The sequence below is a fragment of the Clarias gariepinus genome, chromosome 28, assembly GCF_024256425.1.
Source record: "Clarias gariepinus isolate MV-2021 ecotype Netherlands chromosome 28, CGAR_prim_01v2, whole genome shotgun sequence".
NCBI classification, from domain to species: domain Eukaryota; kingdom Metazoa; phylum Chordata; class Actinopteri; order Siluriformes; family Clariidae; genus Clarias; species Clarias gariepinus.
In genome coordinates, this window is record NC_071127.1 from 6,644,118 (window position 1) to 6,659,591 (window position 15,474).

At 40.3% G+C, this 15,474-nt stretch overlaps 1 protein-coding gene across 7 annotated transcripts in view; it reads right to left on the minus strand.

The window, feature by feature from the left end:
* The window catches only part of LOC128516056 (nuclear body protein SP140-like protein), a 44,727-nt gene that overhangs the window by 22,454 nt on the left and 6,799 nt on the right, over positions 1 to 15,474 (minus strand). For 2 of the 7 annotated variants that reach the window (XM_053490352.1, XM_053490355.1), the window contains exons 2-9: positions 14,445 to 14,618; positions 10,378 to 10,552; positions 10,017 to 10,202; positions 8,629 to 8,799; positions 7,621 to 7,731; positions 6,610 to 6,720; positions 3,205 to 3,315; positions 558 to 728 (exon numbers count right to left, since the gene is read on the minus strand). In XM_053490352.1, the coding sequence (XP_053346327.1) occupies positions 558 to 728; positions 3,205 to 3,315; positions 6,610 to 6,720; positions 7,621 to 7,731; positions 8,629 to 8,799; positions 10,017 to 10,202; positions 10,378 to 10,552; positions 14,445 to 14,609 (1,201 nt within the window). In that variant the 5' untranslated portion in view covers positions 14,610 to 14,618. The remainder of the gene's footprint in view (positions 1 to 557; positions 729 to 3,204; positions 3,316 to 6,609; positions 6,721 to 7,620; positions 7,732 to 8,628; positions 8,800 to 10,016; positions 10,203 to 10,377; positions 10,553 to 14,444; positions 14,619 to 15,474) is intronic. The other 5 variants (XM_053490354.1, XM_053490353.1, XM_053490357.1 and 2 more) reach the window with 5 other exon arrangements.

Consider the following 15,474-nt stretch of genomic DNA (forward strand, 5'->3'; position numbering starts at 1 on the left):
CAAAAAGATATGTTATCCAACTGCGTGTTTTAAATATGGTGCTGACAGAGTTGGGAGGAGACCACATATGGGTGTGATGGTCAGTTGTATGCATATTGTGGTATAAATACATAGTATAATATTTTCATTATATATTTTTGGTATGATGTGGTTTGGAAACACACAACATATGAATGTGATGGGTAGTTGTGTGTACAAGGTATATACAATATTAATTTTTAGCAGAATGTTTGCATAATAAATGCGCCCTTTGTTAGAACCCCCATTTTGGTATATCTATCACATCAACAGTCAACAATAATGATCTAAATTTTTACTTTGTGGTTAAGGACAAAATATACAAGTTACTCCAAGAAATTAAAAACTGAATTTCCAAAACCATACTTTATTTTAGATTTGTTCTCCAGCATGTTTTTGCCCCATGGCAAAATTTCAGTATTTAAAGATGATTTTATTTGAAATACTTTAGCAAGATTTACTATAATAAGCAATCCAAAATCTGCACATTTAAAGACCCAGGTTCAGTGTCTATTCCTATCACTTTGCCACAGACTTACAGAATGTGTTCTGCATGGAGGGTCTGCCCTGGGCATAACTGGACACAAAGGAAGGGCTTGGTTTTTCATCTTCTGTCATATCAATGGGTTTCTCCATATTTATTTCATCCTTCTTTAGTTCTGATGGATTTCCTTCCTTCACTGTGCTGATGTTCATACTATATGACCCTGCTGCACATAAAAAATAAATTAATTAATAAAAACACTGTGATCATTCTCTTTCTTTGTACCATGTCATTCATTATTTTGCATGGAAGCTCATTGCATTCACAAAAGAAAAAAAAAATCACGGGACTCATGTCATAATTATGACTTAATATCTCATAACTATGACATCCTAATTTCAGGTGACAATTATGAAAACCATTTCAGGTGACTACCTCTTAAAGCTCATCAAGAGATTGCCAAAAGTGTGCAAAGCAGTAATCAGAGCAAAGGGTGGCTATTTTGAAGAAACTAGAATATAAAACATGTTTTCAGTTCACATGTGTTCATTCATACAGTAGTTTTGATGCCTTCAGTGAGAATCTACCAATGTAAATGGTCATGAAAAATAAAGAAAACATATTGAATGAGTGAAGGTGTGTACAAACTTTTAGCCTGTACTGTATGTATACTGTATATACTCAGCAAAAAAAGAAACGTCCTCTGACTTTCAACTGTTTTTACTTTCAGTAAACTTAATGTGTAAATATTTGTATGAACACTAAAAGAGTCAACACCATAAGACATAAACTAAAAATGTTTCCCGATGTGTCCCTGAATGAAGGGAGGCTCAAAATCAAAAGTACCAGTCAGTATCTGGTGTGGCCACCAGCTGCTTGAAGTACTGCAGTGCATCTCCTCCTCATGGACTGCCTATTGCGGACAGTCTGAGCACTGATGGAGGGATTGTGTGTTCCTGGTGTGACTCGGGCAGTTGTTGTGGCCATCCTGTACCTGTCACGCAGGTGTGATATTCGGATGTACCGATCCTGTGCGGGTGTTGTTACACGTGGTCTTCCACTGCGAGGATGATCAGCTGTCCTTCCTGTCTCCCTGTAGCGCCGTCTTAGGCGTCTCACGGTGCGGACATGGCGATTTATCGCCCTAGCCACATCAGCGGTCCTCATGCCTCCCTGCAGCATGCCTAATGCACGTTCACGCAGATGAGCAGGGACCCTGGGTATCTTTCTTTGGGTGTTTTTCACAGTCGGTAGACAAGTCTCTTTAGTGTCCTGCGTTTTTAGAACTGTGACCTTAAATGCCTACTTTCTGTAAGCTGTTACGGTCTTAACGACCATTCCACAGGTGCATGTTAATTAATTGATTATGGTTAATTAAACATGCATGGAAAACATTGTTTAAACCCTTTACAATGAAGATCTGTAAAGTTATTTGGATTTTTACAACATTATTGTTGAAATACACAGTCCTGAAAAAGGGCTGTTTCTTTTTTTGCTGATTATATATGCAATTTAGTTTAGTTAAAAGAAAATTCTTTTTAGTACATTTCTTGTACTTTCTCTTTAATGAATATTAATTGTAAATGTTCTGAATAATATTCTAATAAATATTTCTTTAAGATTTGTAATGATATCGTCACTTGCGGGGCGGTACGGGCTGTTATCGCTGTGGGCTCAAAAAGGGCAGGCATAAATGCAGAAGGTTTTCAAAATAAAGAGTCTTTTATTTAACACAAACGAACCATACTCAAAGTAAACAAACCAAAACACTGGCTCTGGAAGCATATCACACACCGGGACTCTGGAATCAAAACCCACTCAAGGGTACAAGAAACAAAACACACTCAAGGGTTCAGCTTGTAACACATAACCTAAGCTCTGTATTGAGATACAGTCTTTCTAACATACAGGCTCTAATACCTGAGACATAACAAGAGCTCCGTGTTGTAACACAGGCTCTGACATACAGGCTCTAATACCTGAAACGTATAACAATTACTCTGTGTTGTAACACAGTCTTTAAAGACGTACCTCAAACATATAACCAAAGCTCTTTAGGAGGTAGGTAAACCTCCCATGCTACTACGAGCGACACACGCTCCTATGAGCGATTCACACGCACACACACGCTTCTATGAGCGATTCACACGCACCCACAAGCTCCTATGAGCAAATCATCCACACACGCTTATATGTGCTAATCCCACACACACTCACCTCTATGAGCAACACCCACAGATGCTCGTAAATCATACTTAGGCTTAGAGCTTTGCTTAAAGACCGGGAGAGACACCAGAGACCGGGGAAGGACAGTAGAAAGTGGGAAGAGACACGAGAGACATGAGGAAGAAACAAACAGGAGTAACTAGAAACACGAGGACAATAATCACATACACCATAATCATATAAACTAGGGTAAAATAAAAGATACACTCAGCTACATTCAACACAGGAAATAAGTTCTCAGAGCCAGTTTAACACCAAAACTGAATTCAAGCAAAACAAATGCTCACTAGACATTATTAATGCTCGACACAGTTTCCCAGAAATACCAGCTTTTTAAAAGATCTTTAATGAGCCACCTCGGCTCAGGTGAACTTCGTCATCGTTCTAACAAAACTATAAACAAAAAATAAACACGGCCACAGTGGCCTCTAGGGGCAGTCCCTTACAGATATGTAAATTATATACAGTAGGTGTACCTCTGGCAAGCTTGTCTGCATGGAGTGTGCCCTCTTTATCTTCACAGGTAACAGAAAGACTTTTATCTAATGTCGAAATATCCTCTTTCTTTTCCATCTTTATTAGTAGCTCTACAAGAGAGAGAATTAAGCAAAATAAAACTTTAATATTTTAAAGTATGTTACTCTTATGTTAAGCGTTCAGGTCATATAGCAACTTTGGTTTAAATATTGACTTAAGGCTCTCATTTAATGCTTGTGTATAGACTATTTAATGGGATTTTTTTTTCTCTCAGAAAAAAAAAAAAGATATCGTCTCGGGTTACTTTGCTGTAACCCTGTTCCCTGAAAAAGCGGGAACGAGATGCTGCATGAAAACGCTATGGGAACATCTTTCTGTGTTGCCGGTTGTGAAGCATGTGTGTATCAAACACGCCAAATCTTGGCATATATAACCTGGGTCGGGTGACGTCATGTACCTGCAGGTTAAAAATAGGAGTAAACCGGAAACACTCCTTAGATCAATTTTGTTTGAAAGGATGTCCGGTTACGCAAGCAGTGTGGCATTGGAGCGCAGCACCTCGTTCCGGCTTTTTTAGGTAACAGGATTACAGCAAAGTAACCTGAGACGTTCCCTTTCAAAAGCTACATTCGATGTTGCGTTAAAACAATATGGGAACGAGAATACCAACGCCGCCGCACTGCAAGTGTCTGGACCCCTAAGGTTGTGTAGCGTGTGCGCACAAAGGCCAAGGAGGTCTCAGAGCTAGCTCTGGGAGGCTGACTCGAGGACCCGTGAGCCCGGAGTAGCATGAACATGCAGACTATAGAATCTCACAAATGTGTGCGGAAAGGACCAACCTGCCGCATCACACACTTGCTGCAGAGGAACACCTCTTGCCAGCGTAATAAATGAGGCAATCCCTCTGGTCAAATAAGCCCTGATTCCTAGAGGCAAAGTGTGACCACGCGCCTCATAGGCTAGGGCAATAGCATCTCTCACCTGATGTGACAGCATTTGGCATAAAAAGGCTGGTCTAACTTATGCCACTGGCTAGTGCAGTGGATGTAAATCTAAAGAGTGCCTACTGAAACCAGTAAGCAAAACCTTTCCTGCTCCGGAGCTGTAAAAGGTGGAGGACAGAAGGCTTTGAGGAAAACTGGGTGAGGATGCTAAATAGCTCTTACTAGCCCATGGGCAAAGTCTAGGCAGGACGGGAAGCCTGCAGATCTCCAATTCTCTTGAAAGAAGTAACTATAAGAAAAACCATCTTGAGGGTCAGAAGCCAGACAGGCGCTACGTACATTCTAAGGGGACTAGGGCATAAGCCCGGCTCTTCTTGCAGAGCTCCAGCACTGAAACAATTCGGTAATGGACTGGGTCTACAGTACATGTTTCGCCATGCACCACATTCAAATACCCTCACCTTGAGGGCATAAGTTCTTCTAGTGCGTGAAGGTTCCAGGGCTCCCAACTTCATGTGCCCTGGAATGTAAATCGCCTTGAGGGACAGGAACTCGTCCTGTGCCCAAAGCAAAACCTGGTGTGCTAGCTTATTCAAGCGGCGCATGCGCAGTCCGCCCTGGCGATTATGTATGAGACTACCGTAGTGTTCCCACACTAGGACATAGTAGCCTCCACTGCTGGAGGAGGTGTTTTAGAGCCAAAATAAAGCCATCATTTTGGGGCAATTGATGTGCCATGTGAGAAGATGGCCTCTCCAGCTCCCTTAGGCTGGAAGGCCATCTAAGACCGCACCTCAGCCCATGAGGGAGTTGTCTGTCGTTAGTGTCTCGCGACGACGAAAACACACCTAGAGTGGGACCCAAAGTCAGAAACCGGGGTCTGAACCACATAGAAAAGAGTACGAAGCCCCCTGGCGCGTAACCTGTATTTGCGTACGGGCAATGGCCCTTGAGTAAATCCCCTGGCCTTTAGCTAGAATGTACATCGCTCTGCGGGACAGGAACTCGTCCTGTGCCCCAAGCAGAACCTGGTGTGCTAGCTTATTCAAGCGGCACAAGCACAGTACGCCGTGCCGATTTATGTACGCCTTCGCGAGAGTCAGACCCGGTTGGGACTGGGTGGCCAACAGTCCTGACTCTTGAGCACGATCCTTATCCTTGATTCCCGTGAGATTTAGCCACAGATAACTCTCCGCGGAACACTTTCGCAGCCAAAAAAACAGCCGATAGCACAGGCCGTCTGCTTTGTTGCACGAAGAGACAGGTCTGTGGCTCAGCGTAATTTCAGGAACGACGAGCCCCGCCACTGCTCAAGTCTTTCAGCAGGGCAGCCTGGTAAGCCTGCAAAACCGCCATGGTGTGCAGAAGAGCACTAGCCTGATCAGCTGCCTGAAAGCTTTTCCCCACCAGGGAAGATGTCAGTCTACGCGGCTTGGTGGGGAGCGTCTCTTCTATCTGGGACATCGTCATATAACCGTGCCTTCGCATCAACAATATTCAAATAAATCGAAGTTAATGGCACGGGATATTAAGGCCATTCCATGAAACAGTTAACTCGTCATGAAAGAAGGGAGAGAGAGAGCGAGCTGAGGCTCCTCCCCCCCGGCCACCCGACAGAAACCTGACATCTATTTTTATTTAAAAAAATTTTCAAGCGCTTGGGGAAATCCCTCTTTCGCGGCCAAATACGATATGCGATCGCTCAATCTCATGCATTACTTACCTGCAGTAACTCCTCCTCAAGAAGCGAGAGTATGTCTTTCCTATCCATTCACAAGAAGCGCCGAGGCGTGCTTGAGAAGTGGATGGAAAACTTTCTGATCCGGCGAGAGCGCGAGAGAAAGGGGGATTTCCGTCTCGTGCACGCCTGCCAGATTGCACTGTTTAACCCAGGAATGCACCGTGGGTCAAGGTTCTGCTTAAAGAATGCGAGTCGCATGCGAAGCACTCGAAACAAGACAAAAAGATCTGAGGAATGTTTCCGGTTCACTCCTATTTATAACCTGCAGGTGCGCTTCATTAGATGACGTCACTTGACCGAGGTTGCCAAGATGCCAAGATATACACATGCTTCACAACCGGCAGCACAGAAAGATGTTCTCATAACGTTTTAAAAGAAAAGAGAAATATGACTGTGATGGATTCACAGGGCCGCTGCAACTCTGTATACAGTATGGAGCAGGATGGTTGATGAGGACAATGAGAGATTTAAAGTATGATGTTATTACATGGTACAGACATACAGGTAACACAAACTGTGATGGCAATGACAAAAATCTATGAACATTTGTAGTTTATCATGCAATTTTGTTTATTTAAAAGACAAAATTGCTTTTGGTAATTTTTAAGTACTTTTCTAGTACTTTTTCTTAAATGAATTTATAATTGTAATGTTCTGAATAATAATATAATAAATATTTCTTTAAGATTTGTAATGATATGTAAATTATATAGGTGTACCTCTGGCAAGCTTGTCTGCATGGAGTGTGCCCTCTTTATCTCCACAGGTAACAGGAAGAGTTTTAGCTAATGTCGAAATATCCTCCTTCTTTTCCATCTTTATTGGTAGCTCTACAAGAGAGAGAATTAAGCAGAATAAAATTTTAATATTTTAAAATATATTACTCTTGTGTTAAGCGTTCGGTTCATATAGCAACTTTGGTTTAAATATTGACTTAAGGCTATCATTTAATGCTTGTGTATAGACTATTTAGTGGGATTTTTTTTCTCTCAGAAAAAAAAATATATTAGAAATATGACTGTGATGGATTGGCACCCTGTCCAAAGTGTACCATGCCTCTGCCCTAAGTCTCATGGGATACGCCCCCAGGCCGCTGCAACCCTGTATACAGTATAAAGCAGGATGGTTGATGAGGACAATGAGAGATTTGAAGTATGATGTTATTACATGATACAGAAAAATGAGGTCATGCTATTTATCTCTAGCTCACTGGCCGTTCCACTATGTACATAAACAAACTCTTTATCCCATCTATCTAAAAACCTCTGTTGTTCAACTACTCTAAGAGCCATGGAGGCCAATGGCAACCATTGGAGACCCGTAGTAGGACCTCCAGTCAACACTCACATACGCATTTACACATTACATGCAATTTGGAAAGACCAATTAGCCTAATCTGCATGTCTTTGGACTGTGGGAGAAAACCAGAGTACCTGGAGGAAACCCACCAAGCATGAGGAAAACATGCAAACTACATGCACACAGACCCGGTGAGGGAATTTAACCCGGGAGCTGGAGGTGTAAGAGTACAGTGCTAATCACTATGTACCTTGCTGTCCTAAACAATCTCCAGTTAACTAACTACTTAACTAACCACATAATATTAAAATGAAAATGTTACTGTATGAATACATAGACATAATACTGACAAGATGCAACTTATCCTAACAAATAAAAAAAAACAACATATTTCTTTAAGACTTGATAATATATAAATATTGTAGTCGTACCTCTGGCAAGCTTGTCTGGATAGTGTGTGCCCTCTTCATCCGCACAGGTAACAGGAATTTTTTTATCCAATGTCCAAATATCCTCCTTCTCCTCTCTCTTTATTGGTAGGGCTGTAAGAGAGAGGGAGAATATTAACAGAATTACGTTCAGTTAATAAAATAGCATTTAAATATTTAATATTATATTTAAACTTTTAGATTTTAAATATGTCATATTCTATGCATGTTCAATTTTTTCTATTCTGTACATATTGTGCAGTGTTCAGTTAAGCTAAAGTCAGGGCTACTGGCAGAACACACAGGTTCTTCCACTCCAACCATTACACACCATGTCTCCATGGAGCTTGCATTCTTATGCTTGAACAGGTTTGGACCTCTAAGTTTAAGTGTCATAAAATTAAGTTAAAAAAAAAATAAAATTAAGTTTTTTGTGTTATAAAATTTTATAACACAAAAAGATATGTTATCCAACTGCGTGTTTTAAATATGGTGCTGACAGAGTTGGGAGGAGACCACATATGGGTGTGATGGTCAGTTGTATGCATATTGTGGTATAAATACATAGTATAATATTTTCATTATATATTTTTGGTATGATGTGGTTTGGAAACACACAACATATGAATGTGATGGGTAGTTGTGTGTACAAGGTATATACAATATTAATTTTTAGCAGAATGTTTGCATAATAAATGCGCCCTTTGTTAGAACCCCCATTTTGGTATATCTATCACATCAACAGTCAACAATAATGATCTAAATTTTTACTTTGTGGTTAAGGACAAAATATACAAGTTACTCCAAGAAATTAAAAACTGAATTTCCAAAACCATACTTTATTTTAGATTTGTTCTCCAGCATGTTTTTGCCCCATGGCAAAATTTCAGTATTTAAAGATGATTTTATTTGAAATACTTTAGCAAGATTTACTATAATAAGCAATCCAAAATCTGCACATTTAAAGACCCAGGTTCAGTGTCTATTCCTATCACTTTGCCACAGACTTACAGAATGTGTTCTGCATGGAGGGTCTGCCCTGGGCATAACTGGACACAAAGGAAGGGCTTGGTTTTTCATCTTCTGTCATATCAATGGGTTTCTCCATATTTATTTCATCCTTCTTTAGTTCTGATGGTTTTCCTTCCTTTACTGTGCTGATGTTCATACTATATGACCCTGCTGCACATAAAAAATAAATAAATTAATAAAAAAACTGTGACCATTCTCTTTCTTTGTACCATGTCGTTCATTATTTTGCACTTTACTCAGTTATTTTTTATTAAGAATTCTATTTTACATTTTATTGCACAAGTAGTCATATTGCACACAAAGTCATTTGTTGTGTTGTCATATACAGGGGTTGGACAATGAAACTGAAACACTGGCCAATTTAGTGTTGAAGCTTTTATGGCTAAATTTTCTAGGCCAGTGGCCAATTGATGGCACATTCGACCAGTAAGAGCAGAGTGTGAAGGTTTAATAGGGGCAGTGGTAGCTCAGAGGGCTAAGGCACTGAGTTACTGATCAGAAGATCAGCTCCACCAGATTGCCACTGTTGAGCCCTTGAGCAAGGTCCTTAACCCTAACTGCTCCAGGGGCACCATATCATGGCTGACTCTGCGCTCTGACCCCAGTTAAGCTGGGATATGCGAAGAAGCTATTTTCCTCTGGGATTAAAAAATTCTAATTAGCAGAGTGATAGCACAGTTTTGGTTTAAATATTGCAATGCACACAACATTATGGGTGACATATCTAAGTTCAAAAGAGGACAAAATTGTTGGTGCATGTCTCGCTGACACATCTGTGACCAAGACAGCAAGTCTTTGTGATGTATCAAGAGCCATGATATCTAGGGTAATGTCAGCACACCACCAAGAAGAACGAACTACGTCACACAGGAGTAACTGTGGATGCAAGAGAAAGCTGTCTGAAAGGGATGTCCAGGTGCTAACCCAGATAGTATATAAAAAAATTAAACCACAGCTGCCCAACTCATTGCAGAATTTAATGTGCACATGGCCGGGCTGCTATAGCCAAACCTTTGGTCACTTGTGCCAATGACAAACGTCGGTTTCAATGTATGCCCAGAGTATAGTGTGGGGGTGGATCACTGATGGTTTGGGCTGCAATATCATGGCATTCCCTAGGCACAATACTTGTGCTAGATGGGTGCGTCACTGCCAAGGACTATTGAACCATTCTGGATGACCATGTCCACCCAGTGGTTCAAACATTGTATCTTGAAGGCGGTGCCATATATCAGGATGATAATGCACCAATACACACAGCAAGACTGGTAACAGCACTCTGATTTATGAACACGAAAGTGAAGAATTGTACACCTATATATACAATCACATTTAATCCAATATCTATTCTTATCACCCAGACTCACAGGATCTGGTCATCATGGCTGCTTTCTTCTGGCTTGATCCTGACACAGAAGAAGTGTGTGGCTCCTCCTCTGTCTCATCAATGCTTTTCTTTCTCTTATTTTGACCCTTTTTTTGCCCTGCCTCCTTTTTCTCACTTTTTGTCAGCTTCTTTGCATGAGGCAACTGTCCATGTGATCTGACCGGTTCTTAAGAAACATGTTATTCAGAATAATATTCAAAATGTAACAAAAAAAGAATATATATATATATATATATATATATATATATATATATATATATATATATAGAGAGAGAGAGAGAGAGAGTTTATATACAGTATATATAACAGTTAAAACCACATGACAAAATGGATAGACTGACCTTGCAGAAGTCTTCTAAAGAATGAATTTAGAAAGGGATATTCTTTCAGCATGTGATCCTCAAACACACATTTCCAAAACCGCTCAATACTTTGCTCTCCCTGCTTCTCCACATAGGTCAAAATATTACGCAAACCCTGCTGCTTTTCATCCCTAATGCTTGCCCTTAATACAGTCTGTAGAAAGAATGAAATAGAAAGAAAGGAAAATGAAGAGACAAAGAAAGATAACACATCCATATTTGTGTACAGCATTTAAATGTCACATTTATAGTTTAGATTTGTGCTTAATATTCAGCCAATCCATTTAATACATTCTTCTGATGAAACCTATTCTAAATTCAGTTGTCATAATCTGATATTCAAATCAATTCAATATTATTTATAAAGCACTTTCTATACGCATTTTCTATATATCATTCTATACGCATTTTAGCACAGTTAAAATGCGTATAGAAAGGTAAACGAATGCATCAATAATAAAAAAAAGGAACCTCTGAAAAAGAAATTTTACAGTTTCCTGTCCCAGGCCAATTTATACAGGTCAATTTACACTGGTTTGTTCCCATGAAAAGATTAATTTAGTTATATGAATCATATTAATTAAATACATTAAAATTTAAATTTTCTTTGTCACATACACATTCATACACAGTATGATATGAAGTGAAATGTTTATATGACCTATGATGACCTAAAAGTTTTAAAAATAAGAGTTTTCAATAAGAATTTACAGTAAAGTATAAAATAAGAGATTTCTTTTACAAATGTGAAATAAATAAACATATAGAAAAACCTTTTGCTGTAACACAATTAAAAATGTACATTATGTACAAATAATCAAATAAAAAAAGTGTCATATAGAAGTGGCATATGGAAACCAAGTCCTGTCATGAATAAGACAATGTGCAGAACGGGCAGAATAATGTGCAATGTCACTGTTTAAAGTTCAAAGGAGTGCAAAATTTGCAAATGTGTGTTAATATGTAATGGGTAATATGCATTGTCATGGTTAATGAAATTGTTTTGTGTCAAAAAGGCGTCAAAGTGTTAAGTCCTATGTGGTGTTGTGGTTCAGAGTCTGTATAGCCTACATCAAGAAGCTTCTCCTTGGTCTCTCTGAGTTGGACTTAGGGTCCTGCTACAGAGAGAATAATCCATTGCTGGAGTGGCTGAGGTCCTCCTTAATCTTCCTGCCCTTGGTCCAGCACCGCTTACTGTAGATTGAGTGCAGATCAGGAAGCTTGGTATGGATGATACTCTCAGCTAATTGCACAACCCTCTGTAGAGCTCATCTGTCCTGCATGGTGCCGTTCCCAAACCAGGTTGTGACGTTTCCTTTCAGGATGGTCTCTATGGTGCAAAAATAATAGTTCCTATGCACCTTAAAGGGCAGTCTAAAGTCTTTCAAGCATCTGAGGTGGTAGAGACACTGCCGGGCCTTTTTGCACCACAGTGATGTGACAGGACCATGACAGGTCATGTGTGATGTGAACACCGGGGTATCTGAAGCTGTCCACTCCCTCCACTTGGCTCTCGTTGATCATGGGGGTCTGGGATTTCCCCTCTTGCTCTGTACTTAAGTAGACTATCAGCTCCTTTGTCTTGCTGAAATTTAGGAGGAGGTTATTTCTGTGGCCCCATTTCTCCAGATTTCTAATCTCCTCCAGGTAGACCATCACATCATTGTGAGAGATGGTGTTGTCAGCAAAATTGATGATGGTAGTGGAGTTGGTAGTGGCCATGCAGTCATATTTGTATAGTGAGTACTGCAGGGGTCTCAGAACACAACTCTGATGGGGCTCTAATGCTGAGGGTGGGGGAGGCTGAGACATGTCTGCCTTTTCTTACTCCCTGTGGTCTGCCAGTTAGAAAGTTGTAGATCCACTGACACAGAAATGGGATAAGTCACAGGTGCTCCGGCTTGGTGATGAGTTTAGAGGGTATTAGAGTGTTAAATTCTGAACTATAGTCAACAAAGACATTTTAACATTATTCCCCCTCCTAGTGTCCAGGTGAGTAAGTGATGTATGAAGGAGGTAAAAGATGGCATTGTCTGTTAAGCAGTTTATAAGGTATATGCAAACGGTAGTGGATCCAGTGTGTCAGGTATTGAAAAAATTATGAAGTCTCTGACCAGCTGCTAAAAGCACTTCATCACTACTTAGGTAAGGGCACCAGGACGCTAGTCATTGGGGGAAGCAGAATGGGGTTTCTTTTGGACAGGAACAATGATGGAATCTTTGAAGCATGTGGGAATTACCAGTTGGGATAAGCAAAGGTTGAATATTTCTGTGAACAAAAGTGCTAGATGTAGATGGTCCATGCAGCCTTTGATGACTCTACCAGGGATGCCATCTGGTCTTGCTGCTGATGTTCACAGTCCTGAAGGCTCTCCGTACTGTTAACGTTTCGGGTATTGGCATCATCTTCCTGTCTGCAGCCATTAGCACCACTAGCATTGTTAGCATAGTTAGCTTTGCTAGTTTTATTAGCATTGAAGCTGCAGCCTCAAAATGTGTGTAGGTGTACAGCTCGTCTGCCATAAACAAGTCCACATTTGTTATACCAAATGCTGGTGTTTTATATTCCATTATTGTATTCCTGCCAAGGGCGACACGGTGGTGTAGTGGTTAGCATTGTCACCTTGCACCTCCAGGGTCCATGTTCGATTCCCGGCCAGGTTTAAATCTGGTTTTCTCCCACATTCCAAAGACATGTAGGTAAGGTTAATTGACGTTCCCAAATTGCCCGTGGTGTGTAAGTGTGTATGTGTGTGTGCCCTACGATGGATTGGCACCCTGTCTAGAATGTATCCTGCCTCGTGCCATAAGCCTCCTGGGATAGGCTCCAGGTCCCCACGACCCTGAATACAGGATAAAGCAGTATAGAATATGAGTGAGTATTCCTGCCACAGGCTCCTAGAGTTGTGACTCTAGTTTCCTCCTGTAGCAATGCTTAGCGTCCTTCACTGCTTTCCGTCCTTCACTGCTTTTCATACATTGTATGATGCAGCGTTGTACTAGTCCATGTCACCCGATGCACGTCCTGCATTATAGGCGGCAGTGCGAGATCTCAGAGCGTCATGGATAGTTTTATCCACCTCCGGCGTGGTCCATCCAGCAAGTTCCTGCTTGAGCCTTTGTTTATATTTTGGCATAAGGAAAATTGCGGCATGATCGGATTTTCCAAATAGGGGACAAGATTGTGCCCTGTAGCTGTCTTTGGTTGTAGTGTAACAATGATCCAGTGTCCTTTAGCCCCTGGTTGGGTACAGTAGGTGATGTGCTAATAAAAATTTGGCGCTGCATGTTAAAGGTCAGCGCTGTTAAAATCCCCTGCCACAATAAGCGCAGCCTCACAGAATTGTGTCTGGTGCTGTTTGAGAGCCACACATACAGCTTGCTTAAGGCAGTGTTCGTGTCGGCTTGGGGTGGAATATAAACAGCTGATTATGACCGATGTAAATTTCAAAGGAAGGCAAAAAGGGCAACATTTGATCGGCAATAGTTCCAGGTTTGGGGCTCAGGAGCATGTAAAAAGAATCAACACTTACACCGTATTCCCTTGAGTTCCCCGATTTCCATGTTCTGTCCATACGGTGAACTGAGAAGAACTGAGCTGGGTGGATGGCATGGTCTGGTTCAGCTGGGTTCATTTCTTGTTGAAGCTGAGGATATTGCAGTCCTGAATGTCTCTCTGGAACTTTACCCTGTCCCTGAAGTTATTAAGCTTGTTTTCCAGTGACTAGACACCAGCAAGCATAGACTCTTAGCCTGTTCATGAGAACGGCTCATTTCCCCGCTGCTTTGGGTCTTGTCCTTATCCTAGATATTTGCGTGCTGCTATTTTGTTTACAAATGAAAGTAAACTGCACTGCACATATAGGTTTTCCTGATAATATCAGTAATACTCATTAATAATAACAGAACAGACACTAACATATACACTTTACACCCTATAATACACTAAATTTATAGCAAAGTTATGCAATGGAAATGAAACCAATATATTACTTAAAAAAAAAAAAAAAGGAATATTATAAAAATAGGCTTTTTTCGTTTCTTGCCTGGTAGAGGTCCTCAGTTATTAGATCTTGGTCTTGAAGCTGATTAAGGAAGGTTAAGGGTTTATGGATGTTAGAGGCGATTGCTGTTTTCTTGCGGTGAAAAAAGCTAATCATCACAGGCAACGGTACCAACTCCAACAGAAGATCAATTTGGTCGCTGTCCATCTTTCTTCTCTGCACAATTAAACAGTATTTACATGTATGAGTTATTAAATGTACAGTGATGCATAATAATGTACTGTACCAGCTATGCAAGACACATAACAAAGAGGCCCATCTATATCTTAGTCATAGTGTTAATTTTTAGTGAAATAAATTATTTAGACAAAATTTCAAGCTTAGTGCTTGTGATAGCAATAACAATTGTTTAGTGTTAACTGATAAACAGTTATACATCTTCTGTTTGAGAAAACTTGAAAGAGAGACAGCCAGACAGTCAGAGATGAAAGAGAGCGTAAAATGAACTATAGCTAGCAAAGCAGGATAAAGAATAGAATAGAATAGAATAGAATAGAATAGAATAGAATAAGCAAACTAAATTAAAATGCAAAATGCAATACTTACTGCTAACAGAGTTATCAGAAAGCATCTCATAACTAACAGGACTATTAGGAAGCATCCCGTGGCTTAAATTGCTATAAGGAAGTATCTATTGACTAACAAAGCTATCAAGAAGCATAGCATGTCTATGAAGTCTAAACATTTTTTTTATAGTTCCCATGTGTCATGAGTAACCCCTAGAGGTCAGCCTGTGCTCAGAGTCTTTGTGTTGTTTGGACTGCATTTCCCAGAGTTCACCTCAGTCAGATGATGGGCACCTGAGCATGTCTTTAGTTATTTGGGTTTCTTGTATTATGCTGTTTTGACCTGTTTTGTCTAGTATCTGTAATCTGTGCTGTTTTTTTACATGCAGTTACTTTGGGTTTTTTTTTGATTACATTTAAATTTGAATTAAAATTTTTATCTCTGCACTTATACCATGCCTGAAACCCATCAACCGTGACACCTTGTTCTGTTTTTTTTTGGTGTT